At 37.6% G+C, this 20,197-nt stretch overlaps 1 protein-coding gene across 2 annotated transcripts in view; it reads left to right on the top strand.

The window, feature by feature from the left end:
• LOC140816609 (intermembrane lipid transfer protein VPS13) overlaps window positions 1-20,197 on the top strand; it is a 98,519-nt gene that overhangs the window by 72,390 nt on the left and 5,932 nt on the right. Inside the window, exons 24-37 of one of the 2 annotated variants that reach the window (XM_073175991.1) lie at window positions 2,373-3,904; window positions 3,991-5,186; window positions 6,392-6,520; window positions 6,602-6,757; window positions 7,011-7,604; window positions 7,680-7,751; window positions 7,884-8,348; window positions 8,471-8,654; window positions 8,745-8,990; window positions 9,071-9,386; window positions 9,499-9,615; window positions 9,928-10,201; window positions 10,428-10,541; window positions 10,609-10,692. In XM_073175991.1, coding sequence (XP_073032092.1) covers window positions 2,373-3,904; window positions 3,991-5,186; window positions 6,392-6,520; window positions 6,602-6,757; window positions 7,011-7,604; window positions 7,680-7,751; window positions 7,884-8,348; window positions 8,471-8,654; window positions 8,745-8,990; window positions 9,071-9,386; window positions 9,499-9,615; window positions 9,928-10,201; window positions 10,428-10,541; window positions 10,609-10,692 — 5,479 coding nt within the window. The remainder of the gene's footprint in view (window positions 1-2,372; window positions 3,905-3,990; window positions 5,187-6,391; window positions 6,521-6,601; window positions 6,758-7,010; window positions 7,605-7,679; window positions 7,752-7,883; window positions 8,349-8,470; window positions 8,655-8,744; window positions 8,991-9,070; window positions 9,387-9,498; window positions 9,616-9,927; window positions 10,202-10,427; window positions 10,542-10,608; window positions 10,693-20,197) is intronic. The other variant, XM_073175992.1, reaches the window with a different exon arrangement.

Raw genomic sequence — 20,197 nt, forward strand, 5'->3', positions numbered from 1 at the left:
AGTGTGCAAGTTAAAAAAGTCCCTATATTATCTTAAACAGTCACCTCCAGCCTGGTTTCATTGGTTTACCAATGTGTTGACTAAAGAAGGGTATTTACAGTGTCAGGCAGATCACACATTATTCGTCAAGCACGCCGAAGGAAGGACTACCACTCTCATTATCTACGTCGATGACATCATTCTCACAGGGGAGAGTGAACCAGAAATGACTCGCATAAAAGGAATCCTCTCAGGGGAATTTGAAATTAAATATCTTGGAAAACTTAAATTTTTTTGGGGATGGAAGTGGCAAGATCATCTCATGGAATTTCAAGCTCGCAACGAAAGTATGTTCTAGATTTACTGAGAGAGACTGAAATGTTGGGGTGCAAACCAGTTGATATTCTAATGGACACAAATGTGAAAATGGTGTGAATCAAGATCACATGCTTGTTGACAAAGGAAGATACCAGTGATTGGTCGGAAAATTGATCTACCTATTACACACTCGACCTGACATATGATACATTGTAAATGTTGTCAGTCAGTACATGACTAAACATACTGAAGAACACATGGAGACGGTATACCGAGTGCTGCAATACTTGAAGGGAACACCTGGAAAAGGATTGCTCTGTAGGAAGACTGCAGTCATAAATGTTACAGTCTACAGTGATGCCAATTGGGCAGGTTGTCCTTTTAATAGACACTCTATTTCGGGTTACTGTTCATTTGTATGAGGTAACCTCGTGACTTGGAGAAGTAAGAAAAACCAGTTGTGGCCCGAAGCAATGCAGAAGCAGAATTTAGAGCTTGGATTTGTGAATGCATGTGGCTTAAAATGCTACTCAATGAATTGAAGATAGGAAATAATCATCTGATAGAAATGATGTGTGACAACCAAGCGGTCTTAAATATTGCCAAGAATCCGGTTCATCATGATCGAACCAAGCATGTGGAAATCGATGGACACTTTATAAGTGAAAAGATAAAGAAGAAAATAGTTGAACTCCACTATGTTCCCTTACACGTGCAGCTGACAAATATTTTGACAAAGGCATTCCATCGACCGCACTTTGAAGAATTAAAGACCAAGCTTGGCATGACAAACATATACCGCCAAGCTTGAGAGGGACTGTTGAAGATCTTGGATATTTTAGATAGGATAATTAGGCTATTTATTTAAATTAAACTTAAAATTTAGAATAGATATATTAGATATGGGAGAGATAAAAATTTATGTTTTCTTTATATATATATATATCGATTCATGTACATTCAATAATAATAAGAATTTTATTTCACCAAACTACAATAGTATTTGTTTTGAGAGAGATTTTTCGATCAAGAATGTCGAGTATTTATGATATGCATACCGGAATAAGCAATATAGGAGATTGACGAATAGCACATTAAGGAATAGTGATAGAAAACTCTATGATCAAGATCGTCCATTTCCTTATATGGTGTTAGCCTGTCATACCATGCCTTGTAGACTGAAATGTTGAAAGCAAAGTGTAGTTGGTCATCCTCGTAAGGTTTGTTTCTAGTTGCATTGCAATCTCCAGCACCCTTTTCTGCTGACATCAGATGCCGAAATTATTTAAATTATTATCTTTGGACTCTGAAAACCATTTGATGCAAAGACAGCTTAGCAACTCAATGCCACAAAACATATGAAACTTCATTTCCTTCTATTGCAGAAGCTATTCAGCATTAGAATAAGTATTTTGCTACAAAAAAAAAAAAGAATAAGTATTTTGCTGCAGTAGAATGATTGTGTATTGAAATGCATTTTCTTTGAGGTCCCCTTTCACTTCTGCCAGCCTAAAATTACCACAATCAGTAAAATTAAATTTTGTAAAATTGCCACGGAGTTGATCTTGGAATCTCATTTAACATCTATTTTGATATGCCTGCTTTATGTGATAATTTTGTATCAGCAAATCCAGTATGAAGAAGATCCTTACATGATTTTAGTCATTAAGGTTAAGTTCAAATGTTCATTTAATTTATGCTTCTGTGCTTGTGGGTTTCGATTTGTGTACATATAACTGTGAACTTAATGGTTGTCAACGAGTTTAATGATGCTATTTAAATACATTGCATGGAATATTTTTTAGTTCCTGAATCTACATACGTCCACACAGATAAAAAGAAATTGGATCAATAATTAATTTGATTCACGCTAGAAATTATTCAAAATGGGCTTTTAGGTGAGAGATTTTCACCTTAATGTCATGCTTCATAACTTGAGGGCTAGTGGGGGCAAATTGAAACCAAAATTATGTAAAGAGAGAATAGGTTTTTAGAATTCCTTGGAAAGATGTGCTTGAGGAACATCCCATTTAAATAAATATATTTTTACCATTTAAACACCCGCTGAATTTCAGGTACGATCAACGAGATTTTACCGAGTGTTGGGTTTTTGTGAAAGCGTGCAGGATAACTACTAGGTTGATGACAGATGATTGTGAAACTAACATCCTTTGTTCAGCTGGAAGTATGGAAGGTTGTGACTCCGTGAGTCCAAACAACTTGGGTGTAAGTCTTGATGGTCAAATTGGACGTTTGGTTGATCAAAGTTCAGTTGTTGATGGTTGCATTGTTCTGCATTGTGAGGCTCACAGAAATGAGCACAGGTATTCAATAAGCTCAAGTGATCTTGAGATTCATTGCCATCCCTTCTTTGTCGGGCGATTGATTGGATTTATGGAAAAAATCACAGTCAGTGAAACACCTATCGAGGATAGGACGCCAGATCCAAAAGATGCAAATGTCTCATCAAGCCAAAATTCGAATCTTCGACACTCTGGTGTTTCGAACGCCTATGACAGTTCTTTTGAGCCTGCACTTATCTCACTTAATCGTTCTCCTTTGCACACTATTGATAATCTAAGGCCTCTCTCTAATCTGGAGAATAGAGCTGATGGTGTGTGGCCTAAAATGAGTACAGTCCTATGTTTAGAAGACCAGAAGAACGGGGACCCAAAATTAAGTGTTACAGGCGAAGCAAAACTTCTTTCAGCTCCGCTGATTAACCGTGGGCATGATGCTGATTGTTCACCGCTAACTTCAGTTGTTGATTTACTTCTTGTCACGTTGAATCTTGGCAGTGTCACAGTGCATTTTCATGATTCCTCATGCATTGTCGGAACTATTATGGTGCCCTTAGCAAAATCTGTAATTCACATTTCTGCAGACTTTTTGGACATAGTTTGTTCTACTGATGGAATGACTCTTTCTTCGATATGGTGCTCTCAATTAATCAATGAATTTCTTTGGGGGCCCTTGTCACCAGATCTTTCTCCAATTCTAAACTTGCATCTGAATAAAGGAAATGTCAGTGCTCAAAATTCACAGCTTGAGTTAAGCTTTAACATCCAGAAAGTATCCTGCATGTTGCCACCGGAGTTTCTGGCGATAGTTATTGGCTATTTTTCACTTCCTGATTGGAGTTCTTATGCAAACAAACAGCCTGCTGTTGACACGAGTTGTGAAAACCCCTGTACAATTACGTATAAGTTTGAGATAGTAAATTGCAATGTGCTTACACCTTCTAACGGTGATTACTCCGAGTTCCTAAAGGTTAATATTTCACAACTTTGTACTATCTTTTCAGAAAACTGTGCTGGGAGTTCTGCAACAAGGGATATTCCGTCTGCAAGCTGTATAAGTGCTAGCAAGTTTGCCGACAGAAATAATTGTTTAGACTTCTATGGATGTGATCTATTTTTAACACTTTTAATATTGGAAAGTGATATAGACAATTCTTCGAGTAGATATCGAACTGCGACTTTGATAGCACCACTCAGCGCAGATGTATGGATAAGAATACCTCAAAATAATGAAATTTCTGATTTCACATCTTCTTATCCAATATGTATCATGGCTATGGTCAATAACTGCCAGCTTGATGTTGAAGGTATCGAATTTTAATATTTTTGTGGTAGTTAATTTTCATGTTACTTTTTGTAGCATCTCTTAATTTTTGTGCCTTTTCCTTTACAGAAGTATGTGCAATCTCCGGAATCAAGGGATTGGGCTATGTTTTCGATCAATTTTCATTGGTTGGCGAAGAATCCCAGATTTTTTCATCTGATGTTCCTCATTTTTTAAGGACGAAGAAACAAATCCATGAAACTGCTACATTCTTTTCTGAAGCATCGAGTACAACCTTAAATGAGATGCGGTTCTGTGTAAGGTCATTGTCATTAAGATTGCATCAACTGAAAAACGTCCTACCCTGTTCTGAACTCATGGCAGAGGCTGAAATGGAGTTTGTGTGTTCTATATCATTAGAGAATGGAAGACTGTATTTTTTGGATATTTCATTCTCTTCTCTAGCACTATTTTCATTGGTGAACTGTGTAATGCTTGCCAAATGCAGTTGTCCTGGCTTTGATTCATCAGTTCTTGATTTAATTATATCAATGTCAGATGGTAGTGAAAATCATCTTGTTGTGTCCCTTCCTTGTTTGAATGTATGGCTATACTGGTTTGACTGGATTGAGATAATTGATCTACTTCAGCTATACAACGAACAACTGGCAAAAGTGTTTAAGTCAAGCGCATTGACAGAAATTGTGACCGACATTCCTAGTGATGCTCATAAGTATGTATTTGGTGATGGCTCAAATCATGATGCATCACCAAATATGAATAAAATTTCTGGTTTTCCTTCTGTAACGTTGGATCATATTGGCCTGGAATTTCATTTTCCTGCTCGTGTTAACACAGCAGCCTACAACTCCTTTATTCGTCCCTACATTCACAGTAAGCAAACTTTGGACAATCACCTCCGATTGTTATCTGAAATTCAGAATTGTTTTCTTTCCATTAGCTTGCAAAGCAGAAGCATAGAAGTGGCTGTTAATGGTAAAACTGTGATATTGACAATGAGTTCTGGAAATTTGAGTGGGATGCTGAGACTATTTGTTGATGACAATGAACAAACTTGGCCCCTTTTTCTACTGTCTAAAATTCAGATTGAGGCAGAAATTTCTGAATATGGGATGGAGAATGTGATAATCAAAATGGTTGTTCTATGTGACAATGTGGATTTTTCGCTCTCAAATAAAATATTGTACCTTTCATACTTTGCATGGTTCCAAAGATCTGAAGAAATGTCGCCGCAATCTATTTTCAAGAAGATGAACATTCAAGTGCAATTAAGGAAAGTTTCTGTTCTTTTAACTGATTGGAAGGTAATCTAGTTCATTTGAAGCGTCATTTCTTCCGTATTAGGAAGGGCCAGTAGCCTAGCCAGACATTTCCTTTACTTTTGTTTTAGCTTTGCTATGTTTGACTACGAAACATTTATGAACGCCATATAAGTGATATCAAAATTTAAACAATAATCAGATGACATCATAAAGAATCAAGATTAAGTGGAATAAAATAACCTAAGCAAGTATGTGAAGCGGACTATAATTTTTTGGGCTCACATCAGCATATAATAGTTTATTTGTTGCTATTATTTTAGTTGTGGAGATATTTTTTGTAATATGTTTGTTCCTTGTTGTTTTTATGTATTGTACCTGGGTAAGGTAGATCTTCTGTTTTATTATAGGTCAGGCTAATGGCCCTTTTTGTGTTTTGTTAAAATATTTTAGTTCATTAATACACTATAGGGCGCAGTATGCCCCCCATGCATCCTAATGATGTTTTTTCAAAAAATGGGATAAAATAACTTTCGAGTTTTGCTTCTTGATCCACTTGGATCATTGCAAAATTCAAGGTTGAGTTGATTTTCCTTCCTTTTTAAATTATAAACTTCATATCTTGTACTTATGTTGGTTAGATCATTTGGTGTATTGGAGTTTGGGCTTGTGCTTTGTAAAAGTATTTTAGTTCATTAATACACTGTACACATGACATAACCCATGTATCGTAACTGTGTTTTCTCAACAGATTAGGAAATGAGCTTTTAGGTTTTCTTCTTGATCCGTTGTGATCAATTTAAATTGATGTTGAATGTAGTTTCTTTTCTGGAACAGCCTATGTAAAATTCATTTCTGAAAGGGTTCAGACTAGAAAAGCTGGCTGTTTTTAATCTTTTTCCACAGATTGCTGTAGTAGGATATTTCATAACCAAGTAATTTATGACGGATACAGAATTAAAATCGATATGAAGGTGAAACTTCTCTTTCATTCAAAAAGAACATTTTCTGATACGTTTGTGTGAATACTTGATAAATTTGGTCTGTGCTTCTAATGACTTGACATTTCTGATTTTTTTTTTTTGATACGAAACTAAAATTTATTAATAGATAAAGTTTTACAATAATAGCGGATGAGTAATCCGCAGAACGAGAAGTAGCACAACTTAGAAAGTATTACCCTACTAGGTTCAAGCCATACAAATTTGACATTTCTAAATTTTATTATTTGTCTCTTTGTATTATCTCAGCAGACTTCTAGTGGACCATTGCTGGAATTTCTCGTGAGAAACTTTACTTTTTGGTCTAATGTTACTGAGGACGAAACTGAAGGATCAGTTATGTGTGAACTCCAAGTGAACTACTACAATATTGACAAGGTAATACTGAAGAAAAGATCATAATGTCTTGGCTCTTGATATGTTAAACTGCGGTGCTATTTGTTTATGAAATTCTATTAGGTCTTGTGGGAGCCATTTGTGGAACCTTGGAGTTTTCGGTTAAGCGTGATCAGAAAGCATGATGAAAGTGCTCTCTTCAATAATGCTATCATGACAGACATCAGTCTCGAATCTAAAGCTCATCTCAATTTGAATATTAATGAAACACTCATTGAGGTATTCATCTTTTGATTTTGTTCTTGTGGGAAAAGTTTTAATTGTTTCTTTAAACTCGTGGATACATTGAGTTGTTTGTAGTAGTGATTGTTCATGAAAATGTGTCATTTTAACTAGGCTTGCAAACTCAAGTTAGCCGTTGATTTAGTCTTCATGTGCTGCTGTTTTCCTTTTAAAGTTTTCACTCTTCAGAATGTTTAGATGTAGTAGCATTCAAGTGTTCGACTGATGCGCTCAATGTTGTAATTTAAAGGTTATCTTAAGAGCACTTGAAATGATCAAGGATGCATGGGGCCTCATTGAAATGACGGAAAGCCGAGAGCTCTCAAATTCTCAGATAAGAAAGAATCCAGAAACCGCAAGATATGCTCCATACAAGCTGCAAAATTTAACCAGTCTGCCCCTAGTATTTTATGTCTGCCAATGGCAACTTGGGGCTTATGAGTTGGATGTGTCCCCATCAGAAGGTGTCCTGCAGCCTGGTTCTTCTGTTCTTGTTTACATCAATGAATCACCTGAGAAATTACTTTTGCGTGGTAGACCAACACAGTCTTCTGACAGACTTAACGACAATCAATCACTTGAAGCAGCACAACGATATGTTATTTTCCAATTAGAGGGTACATCTATGCCATCTATGCCTATTTCAATGGACCTTGTTGGTCGCAGATACTTTGATTTAGACTTTTCAAAATCATCACATTCAGAAATTAATGGTGATGCAAATACCATGAAAAAAAACGTTCCAACAGACATGGGCACAGATGCAGTTAGAGGATTTGTTATTCCTGTAGTAGTTGATGTTTCTGTACAGCACTATACAAAGTTGATGCGATTATATTCGACGGTACGTATCAAGCCTGACATCGATTTGGATATTTTTGGTTCATGCTAGCCTCTTAGAAACTATTTATTTTTTCAGGTTGTAATTTTGAATGCGACTTCTGTATCACTTGAACTTCGGTTTGACATTCCACTTGGTGTGTCTCCAAAGGTAATCTGATGAATTTATTTTCTCTCTCAAACACACATGCACACACACAGGTAGTTGGTGGTTGGAGGGCAGTAGGGGGAGTCCTTTTGCATTGTTGTCGGTTTTAGGTTCCTAATACCTTTTTTTATTCAGATTTTGGGTCCTATATATCCTGGTCAAGAGTTTCCTCTTCCCCTTCATTTGGCTGAAGCTGGCTGTATTCGATGGCGTCCTCTTGGTGACATGTACCTATGGAGTGAATCTTATAATATCTCAAGTATTATCTCTCAAGATGTTAGGATTGGGTTTTCGCGGTCCTTTGTTTGCTATCCTTCTCACCCTAGCTGTGAGGCATTTCGCTGTTGCATTTCTGTGCATGATCAGAGCTTGCATCCAATTGGAAAATTAAAGAGAGTTTGTAGCTCAATGGATCTTGTTTGTGGCCACCGATCTTTGAATTATCTGAGTCAATCCATGATTAATTTGGAGAGACCAAAAAATCGGTTTCTATATCAAGTGATGCTGACTAGTCCATTAGTTTTGAAGAACTATCTCATGAAGTCAATGTCTTTGACATTAGAAAATGCTGGTGTCAAGCGTAATGCCATTCTTTCAGAGGTCTTGTGCATATTTCTGCTTGAAATTATGCATTGATATAATGGAATTTGTGGTTTCTTGTGCTTTTGTAAAATTTCTACTTGGAACTTCTGTTTGACTTTAAATGTACTGGTTATTTTCAGGTTGAAACTTCTCTCTTTCATATTGATTCATCACATGACTTATCGTTAACATTCAAAATGCGTGGATTTAGGCCTTCAGTTCTAAAGCTTCCTCGTGCTGAATCATTTAGCACCATGTCTAGGTTCGGTGGGACAAAGTTCTCTTTATCTGAAGTAATTAGATTTGATCCCGAGTTTTCAGATGGTAATGGTATTTTTATCGTTTATCAGTCAAGAATTTTTGTATCAATAGATCTTTTGTTAAGATGCATAGTTGATTATTTTAATTTGTTAGGCCCACTATATGTTACCATGGAGAAGATGATTGACACGTTCTCTGGAGCTCGTGAAATATTAATATCTGTTCCCTTTTTGCTCTATAACTGCACTGGATTTTCTCTAGCTCTTTCAAACTCTGTCGGTGAAACAAATGGATATAGCTGCATTCCTTCATGCTATAATTTGGACGAGCAGAGGATGCTTGTCAAAAAGAAAGATGGTCTAGGTCTTATCTGTCCTAGCCAGGAATTACCTGCGACAGGTGATAGCTGGATGATAAAAAAAAAATGCTGTTGAAATCACAGCAACATATTTTTGACATTCGTCTACTATTTTTCCCAGGATCTACCTGTGAACCAAATTCAAGTATACCTGATTTTGTTGGGAGTGATTGTATGAAGGTCAATGCCTACTTGTTTTCTCCTGACCCCAATTCATATTCTGGAGATATTCTGGTCAAGCTAGGAAGGTGCTTTCCTCCTGTTCAGGATGGTTACCCCAAGAGTTCATGGTCTGCCCCCTTTTCACTAGTGCCTCCTGCTGGTTCAACTGATGTTCTTGTTCCTCAGCCCTTCTCGACATCGGGGTATGTGATATCTGTTTGCGCTGTGGCTGCACCATTTTCCGGAAGGACAAAAATTATCACTTTCCAGCCTAGGTATTTTCTTGAAATCGTTGTGTTTCAGTTGATTACGAGCTTAAGCATTTGCTTAGTTAATTTCCTGGCTCTTTGTTATTTCAAATGGCCTATTTGTTTGCTAATTTGACAGATATGTGATTGCTAATGCATGCACCAAGAATTTATGTTATAAGCAGAAGGGAACAAATTTTCCTTTCATTTTGGAAGCTGGACAGCATTCCCATATTCAGTGGATAGATACAACAAGGTTTGCTGTGTTATGCTACTCATGAAGAAAAGTTTGGCCTTTCCATTTGGACGCCATTAGTTTGGATTATGCACATCCTTTTCGGCTGCATTTCAATTTTGATATCAATTACAGTTTTGGCTTTGATGGATAAATAAAATTGTGTCCGTACGAATTTACCAAGGATAAATTAATTTTCAATTCATTTTGAACGTCACAACTTCAGTTTTTCACAATTTCATAGGTTTGATCACATGGCATGAGGAGTAAATTCATGTATGGTGTACCTCACATGCTCCTCATTGGTAATCCACTTTCTGCCTTGCCTTTTAGGGAATTACTGCTGTCTGTTCGCTTTGACGACCCAGGTTGGGAATGGTCTGGATGCTTCAGACCTGAGCAGTTAGGCGAGACTCAAGTTAAAGTACGCAACTATATGACAACTGCTGCGAGGATGATACGAGTGGTAGTTCGGCGTGCTGACGTTTCTGTTGGGGAAGAAACAATTGTTGGGAGCTTGAGTGGAAACTCTGACACAAACTTGATTCTTTTGTCGGATGATGGTTCAGGCTTTATGCCATACAGAATTGATAACATCTCGAGGGAGGTTAGTGATTTTTTTTTTTTTTTTTGCGTTTGTTGGCGGTCTCTCCATATATAATTTTATTTTTGACTTTAATTGCTGAACTTAGGCTTACCATCCTAAAGGCTTGGAAAAATCTATTATTTTCTCTCCCTGGTATTTAATGTACTAAATAATAATGCTCTTGACTTTTATTTATTAAGCATGGTTGTTTTATAAGTGGAAGTTGATACCTCTTTGATACCTTCAGAGGTTGCGGGTATACCAGCCCAAGTGTGAATCTTTTGAGACAGTGATTCACCCTTACACATCTTGCCCTTTTGCTTGGGATGAACCTTGCTATCCACATATTCTCAATGTTGAGGTATTATTATCTTGACTGTATTAGCTAATCACTTTTAGGGGTAAATTTCTTATTGAGGTTTTGTCAGGTGCCTGGTGAACGTATTTTAGGATCATTTGCCATTGATGAGCCATCTCCAGAATCACATGTATACCTGCCTACGACTTTAGAGGTACTATTCTATGTGCTCTAATATTTATCCTCTGTTAAAATTGGCTTTTTTCTTTATACAAGGTAATGCAAATTGTTAGAAATGTTGTCATTTAGGAAATCCTGCAACGTTTTTATATCACTGCTATCGTTCACACTAAATTGACATTTATGTAAATACTGCACACGTAAACAAATAACTATTATGTTTACATTTCTATTAGCTTTCTTTAATCTTATCGGCAAAATGATGAATGGTTGATGTTAAGAATGCGCTCAAAAGCTACTTGATCCAATTGCTTTTGGACTCAATTTTAATTTGTGAAGAAAGATCCGCCATTTTGAAAGGGAAAAAAAGTTAGAGGAGATTCCATGTTGTGTTTTGCACATATGGATTATCATCCATTCGATTGAATATAAGATATTAACACGATGTCGGCAAAGCTTTATCATGGATTTCCAGGAATTATTGATTGAGTGTGAGATGTTAACTAAAATATGTTGCTGTTGCCGGATGGATATTTTTTGCTATCGGTCGATTTGGTGTTGTAATAAAGGAATGGATTCTATGGTCATTGAAAGAAGATTTCGGTTGGGATTAAACTAGCAAGAAAACTAGATCAAGTAATAGTAAATTAGAGTAAATCCATGTCGTACCTACAAGGATTATTGTGTAACTAGGATATAAATTATTTAATTTAATCGATATTAAATCAGTTAAGTGAACTTATCAAATTATTAATCTAATTAAAATATAATAAATTAAAGTCGAATAAACTTTGCAGCTAAATCAATTGAAGGCAAGATTAAATTAGGGTAGAATCAAATTTCAAGAAATGACCAAGACATGCGATGGTACCAAACTTTCAGTATTGCAACATATTAGATTCAAGCAAGCATGAATGATTAAAAGTCACGACAAAATTCTTTATCTTAATTATAATCAATTTCTAAAAATAATAATCATTGACGTGAATAGAGCAATAGGGCAAATGAGAATGAGACGATCTTATTCCTTAACAAATGAAAAATATACGGTGCACATTTATAGAGAATTATCCTACCAAACCTGTCTAAGTAAATTGTTCTATTCAAAAGACTACATAGAAAGATAACTTGTCGTAACTGCTAATGATATAAATAAATAATATAATCAATATTCAACTCATGCCCTCAAGGTGAGATATATGTGTTGATCATGCCTAGCTTGGAACTAATGCCTTGAAAGATCGGCCGATAAAGAGGTTTTGCAAAGATGTCTGCAAGTTGAATTCGAGTAGAAATGTTTTTTTTTATATAGGAAACAGAATTTTATTAAAGAAGATAATAAGGTTTACAATAGCGGATAAGCAATCCGCAGCGTTAAATAAAATATTACAATATTAAACCGCCATAATCATAACAACACTTATTTCCAATCCCTAACCAAATCCGATATATGAAGATCTTTAAATTCTTTCAACACAATCGTCCAACTTGCAACCCTGAATTTTATTTTTTCCCAAACTTCAGCCAACGACTCCGACTTGTCTTAAAAAATTCTTGAGTTCTTTCCATCCATATCGACCAAAATGTGCAAAGAACAACCATAGACGAGAATCTCAAATGTTTTCTCCTTGCCTGCAAGCCTGGTTCCAGGAAGAACATATCTGTTGCCTTCTTCGGAAAGGACCACAGAAAACCCATTTCATGGATCACCTTTAGCCAAATGCTATAAGAAAATGAACAGTGCAGTAGCAAGTGATCCTGATCTTCTTCTTTTTCCCTACAAAGACAGCACCAGTTTGGGCTAAGAGAACAGCCCGGCCACCTTCTTTGCATGGAGTCACAAGTCTGTAATTTCTCCAAAGCCACTATCCACGAAAACACTTGGACCTTGTAGGTACAGGTACATCCCAGATATTTCTAACAAATGAAAAAGACAGAGGATTTGGAGATGCGAAGAAAGAGTTATAAAAAGAGCTAACAGAAAACACGCCCGATGACTCCCCCAACCGACATCTTATAGTCCCCAACACCCCACTGAACCCTAACCGACTCTAGGACACCCATGAGACCCGCAAATTCACCTGTTTCCAACTCGCTCAAGTTTCTTCTAAATCTTAAATCCCAACTGGTAACTGAGTTGATGAAACTAAAAGACTCATCTACAAAAAAACTGATAGGCTTATTAATATGAACAGAAATAAGAAACAAAGATGGAAATCTCTCTCTCAAAGAGACTCCCCCCACCCACTCATCCTCCCAAAAACGAATGATGTTACCCTCTCTGAACACTCCCCTAACCAACTGATGAAAAGCCGGGAAAGATCAAGAAATGCACTTCCAAGGACTTCTGAACGTCGCTTTTTCCGCCAACCCCAAAACCCATCCATTCTCGTGATAACCATAGAGACTGATAATAACCTTTTTCCATAGGGTGTCTCTTTCCACCGATCTTCTCCACCACCATTTTCCAAGTAACGCTTTGTTTCTTAAGCAAATATTTCCCAGTCCCAATCCTCCCGTATCCTTTGGCTTACACACTTGCTCCCACCCAACTACATGGCAATGTTTTCCTCTATCGGCTCCATCCCATAAGAAATTTCTCATTATTTTTTCCATCTTGAGTGCGACATGATTAGGCACTTTGAATAGCGACATAAAATAAGATGGCATAGCGCTCAAAACCGCCTTGATCAAAGTAAGCTGACCCCCTCTTGAAAGAAAAGACTTTTTCCAACTAGCCAATTTTTTAGCCATCTTTGAAAGAATCGGTTCCCAAAATCCCATTACCCTTGGGTTCCCTCCCAACGGAATCCCCAAATATTTAATCGGCCATTTTCCTTTTTTGCATCCAATTGCAACTCATCAAATTCCTCATCCGATCTATTCAAGCCCATCAACTCACTTTTTTCCCAATTGATCCTTAATCCAGAATGACTACCGAAACTATTGAGGATATCCACAATTGCCAACAAATGTTGCTGCGATTTTGTAAAGAACAAGGTGTCGTCCGCAAATTGAATATGCGAGATTTGAACTTTCTGTCTACCAACCTCCAGACCTTGTACATTATCATCTTCTTTTGCCTTGTCAACCATCCTTCCCAACCCATCTACTACCTGATTAAAGAGAAAAGGAGATAATGGATCTCCCTGTCTAAGTCCTCTTTCCCCTTTTATTTTTCCACGGGGTCTTCCATTGATGAATATCGAAAAAGACACATTAGAAACACATATCATAATCCATCTCCTCCATCTCTCCCCGAATCCTTTTTTCCTCAACACATAATTCAAAAAATTCCAATCAACATTATCGTAAGCCTTTTCCAAATCGACTTTAAGTACCCACCCTTTTTTCTTATTTTTCCGGTACACCTCCACAACCTCATTTGCAATTAGACAACAGTCGAGAATCTGTCTTCCCTTAATGAATGCACATTGGTTTTCCGCAATTGTATGATTCATCACTTTTTTCAATCAGTTTGCCAAGACTTTCGCCATAATCTTATACAAGCTAGTGATCAAGCTGATAGGTCTAAAGTTGTTGATCCTGATCACATCTTGTTTCTTAGGGACGAGGCAAATGTAGGTCTCGCTAGTAATACCGTTAACAATCCTACTTTCGAAAAATTCAGTGAAAACTCTCATTACATCCTCTTTCACCGTATCCCAGAGTTCTTTTGGTAGAAGGCCATTGTGAAACCGTCCGGACCTTGGGCTTTGCACCCATCACTTTCAAACACTGCTTTTTTGACCTCTTCCTCGACAAAAGCCACTTCTAATCCCTCGGCTTGTGCTAAATCGATTTCACCCCAAAGTAAACCATCAAAAGCCTCATCGTCCCCGTCTATCTCCCTCTCCACCCCATCCGCTTTCCTGTACAAATTTCGATAAAATCTAATAATTTCCCCTTGAATTTGTATTTCGTCAGTGACAACAGACCCATCCTCCAATTCCACTTTGTCAATCATGGCTCTATTCCTTCTGTTATTCAACAACGAATGGAAAAATTTGGTGTTATGATCCCCTTCCTTCATCCATTTTAATTTTGCTCTTTGTCTATCCATTTGGGCTCTTTGGATAATCATTTTTTCCATTTCGCATCTTAACTCTTTCCTTTCCTCATTTAAAATTTCAGACCACTACCCATCACCTTCTAGAAGATCCAACTGCTTAATCTTGAAGTTCAATTGTTTGAATCTACTGTCCACATCTCCCCACTCCTCCCTATTCCATTTTAAAGCCTCTTCTTTGATCCTTTTCAGTTTTTGCATAAACTTGTAACCTTCCCACCCACGAGTAGTTCCATTATTCCACCATGTCTGAACCCACTGTTGAATTTATGATGAGATAGCCAGACATTCTCAAATCTAAAAGGAGACGGTCCCCACTTCAAATTAGCTGTGTCAAAAATAACTGAACAATGGTCCGAAGTGATCTTAGGTAAAACCATTTGTCTAAAATTTTGAAATAGATCATGCCACCCTCTCGTGATGAGGAATATGTCTAAACGACAATAGATTGGTTCAGCCCTCATATTAGACCAAGTAAATTTTGCATTGAGAAGCGGTGGATCAATAAGGTGTAGCTCGTCAATCAACCGGTCAAAACATTTCATACTCGTGGTTAGAGATCGGCTATTCAACTTTTCCCCCATGTTTCTGACGACATTAAAGTCCCCCCCAAACACCACCTGTCCCCGCAAATCGAATGCAATCCAGTTAATTCATCCCAAAAAGATTCCCGATCTCTCGGTTTGACCGAACCATAAATAGCTGAGAACCACAAGCTATCTTCATCAAGCCATCGTATCTCGATTGACACTGAGAACTTCCCAATCAAATTATTAACAACTTCCACGATTCTCGGATCCCACATTACCACAATACCCCCCGCACTTCCCACCGACGGCAGCCATATCCAGTCAACAAATCTCTGCTTCCACACACTGGCGATAAAACTTCTATCCACCCTTTCTTTTTTGGTTTCCAAGAGCACAACAATATCAGGCTTTTCATGTCATATGATTTTGCGAACAAGTTCTCTTCTTCGAGCCGTCCCTCCTCCTCCAATATTCCAAGAATTTTTTTCATAACGACACGTTTCCTCTCTTCGATGTCGAACCTCTCTCATAGCTGATCCCACACTTCAATCTGTATAACTCTCTGCTTAACATGTTATTTGTTTTCCCAACCCCTTTCCCACAACTTCCAACTCTACTATCTTCCGCCCTTTTTCCTTCCTCAAAGATTGTATTTGCCATGACAGCCCTTAGGGAAAATTCTTTCCCGGTTCCCGACTTTTCATCTCCCCTCGCCATCCCTCCCCCTAACAACCCACTAGACAAACCCAAAGCTGAAAAAGAAGCTGGTAGGATAGAATGAAGGTTAAAATGGTTAAAAAATGAAGAGTGTATACCTGATAGTACCTGACCCACATTAGCATTCGTGTTTACCGTTTCAAGCGACATGGCTGAATTAATTGTTCCTTGAGGAGATGCGAACAGCTCCGCCAATGACTCCACAGCTTCCCCCATTGCCACAGAATCTTCAGAATGTACCGAATTCTGAGATTCAGAATCTAAAGAATCGAAATCAACCTCTAACGGGTCCTCAGGTGAATCCTCAAGCTCGAACTCATCACTTACATCCATCTCGCACGACCCCTTCTTTGTGCCTAGGCATCCCAAGCTAATGCCTCCATTAAGAAGACCAGTTGCAAAGTCTTTATCTCCTTCTGTTCTCTTTTTTCTACGCTGATAGGTGTTCCCGAAAGTGGGCAATAGATTTTTATTTCTAGGACCACCCACCCCCTTATCCTGGCCCTCGAATTCCATTTCTTCCATAGAGTTGACAGAAGAATTTCCGAAATTAACAAGATCTTTAGGAACAAAGTGTATGTCCACTTCAACGTGTTTGGTTCGATCACGGTGGACGAGATTTTTTACTATAGTTATAGCGGCTTGATTGTCGCACATTAGATCCTTGAGATGATCGTATTACAATTTAATTCACTGAAGAGTCTTTTAAGCCACATTCCCTCACAAATTCCATGAGCTCATGGTATTCTGCCTCAACACACTGGTTGTTTCTTTATCCTCCAAGTGACTAGATTCCCCCAAAAAAAGGCATAGTAACTACAGCCTGCCCAATCAACATCATTGTATACTTTGATATTTCTGCTTGAAGTTTTCTGAAAAGTAATCTCTTCCCAGGAGTTCTTTTTAGGTACCTTAATACCCGATAAACTGTTTCCATTTGTTATTCAGTTGGATTATTCATAAATTGACTAATAACATTAAGAAAAAATCCAATATTTGGTCGTATGTGCGACAAATCGATTAGTTTGCCAACTAATCGTTGATATCTTCCCTTGTCAACCTGAGGTCGGTGATTTCTCATCCCAAGCTTGACGTTTGGATCCTTTGGAGTCTTTACCGGTCGGCACCCTAGCATACATGTTTCCTTCAAGAGGTTTAGTGCATACTTTCTTTGAGATATTGATATTCCAAGGGCTGATCTGGGTACTTCCATTCCTGGAAATATTTTAAATGCCCCTGATCCTTCAACTTACATTCTTTTGAGAGCAAAATATTGATGCGAGCAATTTCTTCCTCATTATTTCCTGCAAGGACATTATCATCAACATAAACAATGATCAAAGTAATTTTACCTCCATCTCAATGTTTAACAAACATGGTGTGGTTAAACTAACACTGTGTGTATCCATCTCCTTTCAGAACAGAGGTGTACTTGTTAAACCAAGCTCGAGGCGATTGTTTGAGACAATATAGTGACTTTCGTAGCTTACACACTTTGTTGATCATGTTTCTGATTCAAATCTTGGTGGAATATCCATATAGACTTTCTCCTCAAGATCTCCATTAAAAAATGCATTCTTCACATCAAGTGATGCAACTGCCAATCTAAGTTTGTTGCCACTGACAAAAGTACTTGGATGGTGTGGAGTCTAGCAATAGGGGCAAAAGTCTCTTGGTAATCAATCCCATAAGACTGTGTGTATCCTTTGAAATGTTTAATACTTCCACTGGATTTGTATTTAACCGTCAATATCCATTTGCATCCTGTAGTCCTATTTCTTTGTGGAAGCTCAGTGATCTCCGAAGTTTTGTTCTTTTCGAGTGCTTGTATTTCATCATGAGTGGCGGCTTTCCAATTTGGGTATTGGAGGGCTTCTTCGATAGAAGATGGAATCTGAACTTGATCCATCCTGGATACAAAAACTTGATATGCAGGTGATAAATGTTCAACGGAAACAAAGTTACATATCAGATGTTATGTACAAGTTCTAGCTTTTTTCTTAGTGCAATATGTCTATCATCTGGATCATTGTGTTCAAATACATGAGAGTCATTGTCAAGTTCAGTAGTACCTTTATTGTTCTCGCAAGAAACTGGCAGTAGAGAAGTGTTATTGGCTGGCTGTAAACCGAAAGAAAGAGGGGGCTTGAGTATTGGAAATTTTTTTTCTGAGGAATATAGGGCCCTGCTGGGGAAACGGTGGTGGATGTGCTATGCTGAGGAGGAACCATTATGGAAGAAAGTTATTTTGAGCAAGTACGAGTTACAGGATAACAGTTGGGACGCAGGTTTACCAAGATATTGTATATTTAGAATTTTGTGGAAGTTTATTTCAAGAATTTATCTGGTTTTTCATCAGTTTATGAGGGTAGTGGTTAGATGGGGTAATAAGGTAAAGTTATGGGAGGATAGGTGGTTGGGGGATTCTTCTTTTGTTGATCTTTATCTTATTATATTTCAGCTTTTGTCGGTTCATGACAAGACTATTTTTAATTTTGTCCAAGTGTAGGAATATTAAGTGTAGGAATATTCTCCACTTCTTTCTTATCTTGGGACTTGCATATGCAGAGAGATATGAGGGACGAGGAAGTGAACGAATTGAGTTCCTTGTTGGGATCTTTAGAGAGTGTCTGATTGGTTGAAGGGGTTGATGATACTATGGTATGGGAAGGGGATCCTTCAGGAGTTTTCTCAGTCAAATCTTTTCCGATTAGTGATTTTCTTTTATTTCCTCTCTTTCATGTCGTTTGCAAAAGTCCGATCCCAACGAAGGTTAGAGTCTTCTCGTGGACTACAATGTTGGGTAAATTGCCTACTTGTTAGATGTTGCAAAAGAAATGGCATTCGTGTGCACTGTGTCCAAATTAGTGTGTCTTGTGCCGGAAGGAGATGGAGAATCAAGATCATCTACTTATTTAGTGTTTTTTCACGAGTGTTCTTTGGTTCAGAGCTTTGGACGAGATAAATTTGGTATGGATAGCTCCAAGATCTCTGCCCGAGCTATTTGAGGTAGATCTTGGACGAGATATAAGTAAGAGGGGTATAATTTTTTGTACAGTAATAGTTCATTGTATTTGTCGGTCAGTATGGTCGGAGTGGAATAGATGGATTTTTGACGTTTTAGAAGACTTGGCCGAAGTTTGTTAGGACAAGATTAAGATTCGGACATCTTCTTGGACTGGGAAGCATGTAGAGTTTAAGAACTTCTCGATTTCAAATTTAGTTAGAAGTTGGAGTTTTATATGTTGTTGAGTTGAGTAGGATTTTTCTTGCTGCACAGATTTCTTATCCGCTCTTTGTAATTTATGCTTCTAATTAATGAATATATTATAGTTTCCTATAAAAAAAATCACGTCCAAGGTGGCTGGGACTCTTCATCTGATTTCTTTTCCTTCAGTATCGTGATCTTACGTTGAATTTTGATAGCTTCTTGTGTCATGCATAACTTGAGCTCTGATTTTTTTTTTTGAGAAGAAACTATTTTTTATTGATAGGAATAATATTACATAATAAGCGGATAAGTAATCCGCACAATCGATTAATAACCAAAAGAAAACATTACACTAATAAAGTCATGCCAAAACAAATTTCCAATCCCTAATCAAATCTGAAACAGACAAATGATTGAAATCTTTAACATTAGCTGTCCAAGTAGCCACCCTGAACTTGATCTTCTCCCAAACTTGGTCACCGTTCTCGTACTCGTCTTTGAAAATTCTGTTATTTCTCTCTAACCAGATAGACCAAAACGTATAGTGTACCACCAAGTGCCAGAAGATCCTTGTTTTTGTGCTCCAATTTCCTCCCGGCTCGATAGCAAACGAACATGCTGCCCTATGTGGTAAAACATAATTGAAACCCAATTCAAGCTGAATTCTTGTCCAAATACCCTTTGAGAAAGAGCAATGGAGCAACATATGATCCTGATTTTCTTCTTCATTTCGACACAACGTGCACCAATGCGGACTCAACACACAATTCGGCCACCTTCGCTGCACTGTATTTGTCGGTCAGTGTGGTCGGAGTGGAATAGATTGATTTTTGACGTTTTAGAAGACTTGGCCGAAGTTCGCTGCACTGAATACAAGTTGGTAATTTTCCCAATGCCACAATCCACGAGAAAATTTGAACCTTTTTAGGGACAAGTACTTTCCAGATGTTTGCATGGTAAGCGAAAGATGGAAAAGAGGAAGGTGGAAAGAAAGAATTGTAAAAAGATTTGA

The sequence above is a fragment of the Primulina eburnea genome, chromosome 16 (assembly GCF_022965805.1).
Source record: "Primulina eburnea isolate SZY01 chromosome 16, ASM2296580v1, whole genome shotgun sequence".
In the NCBI taxonomy this organism is placed as follows: Eukaryota; Viridiplantae; Streptophyta; class Magnoliopsida; order Lamiales; family Gesneriaceae; genus Primulina; species Primulina eburnea.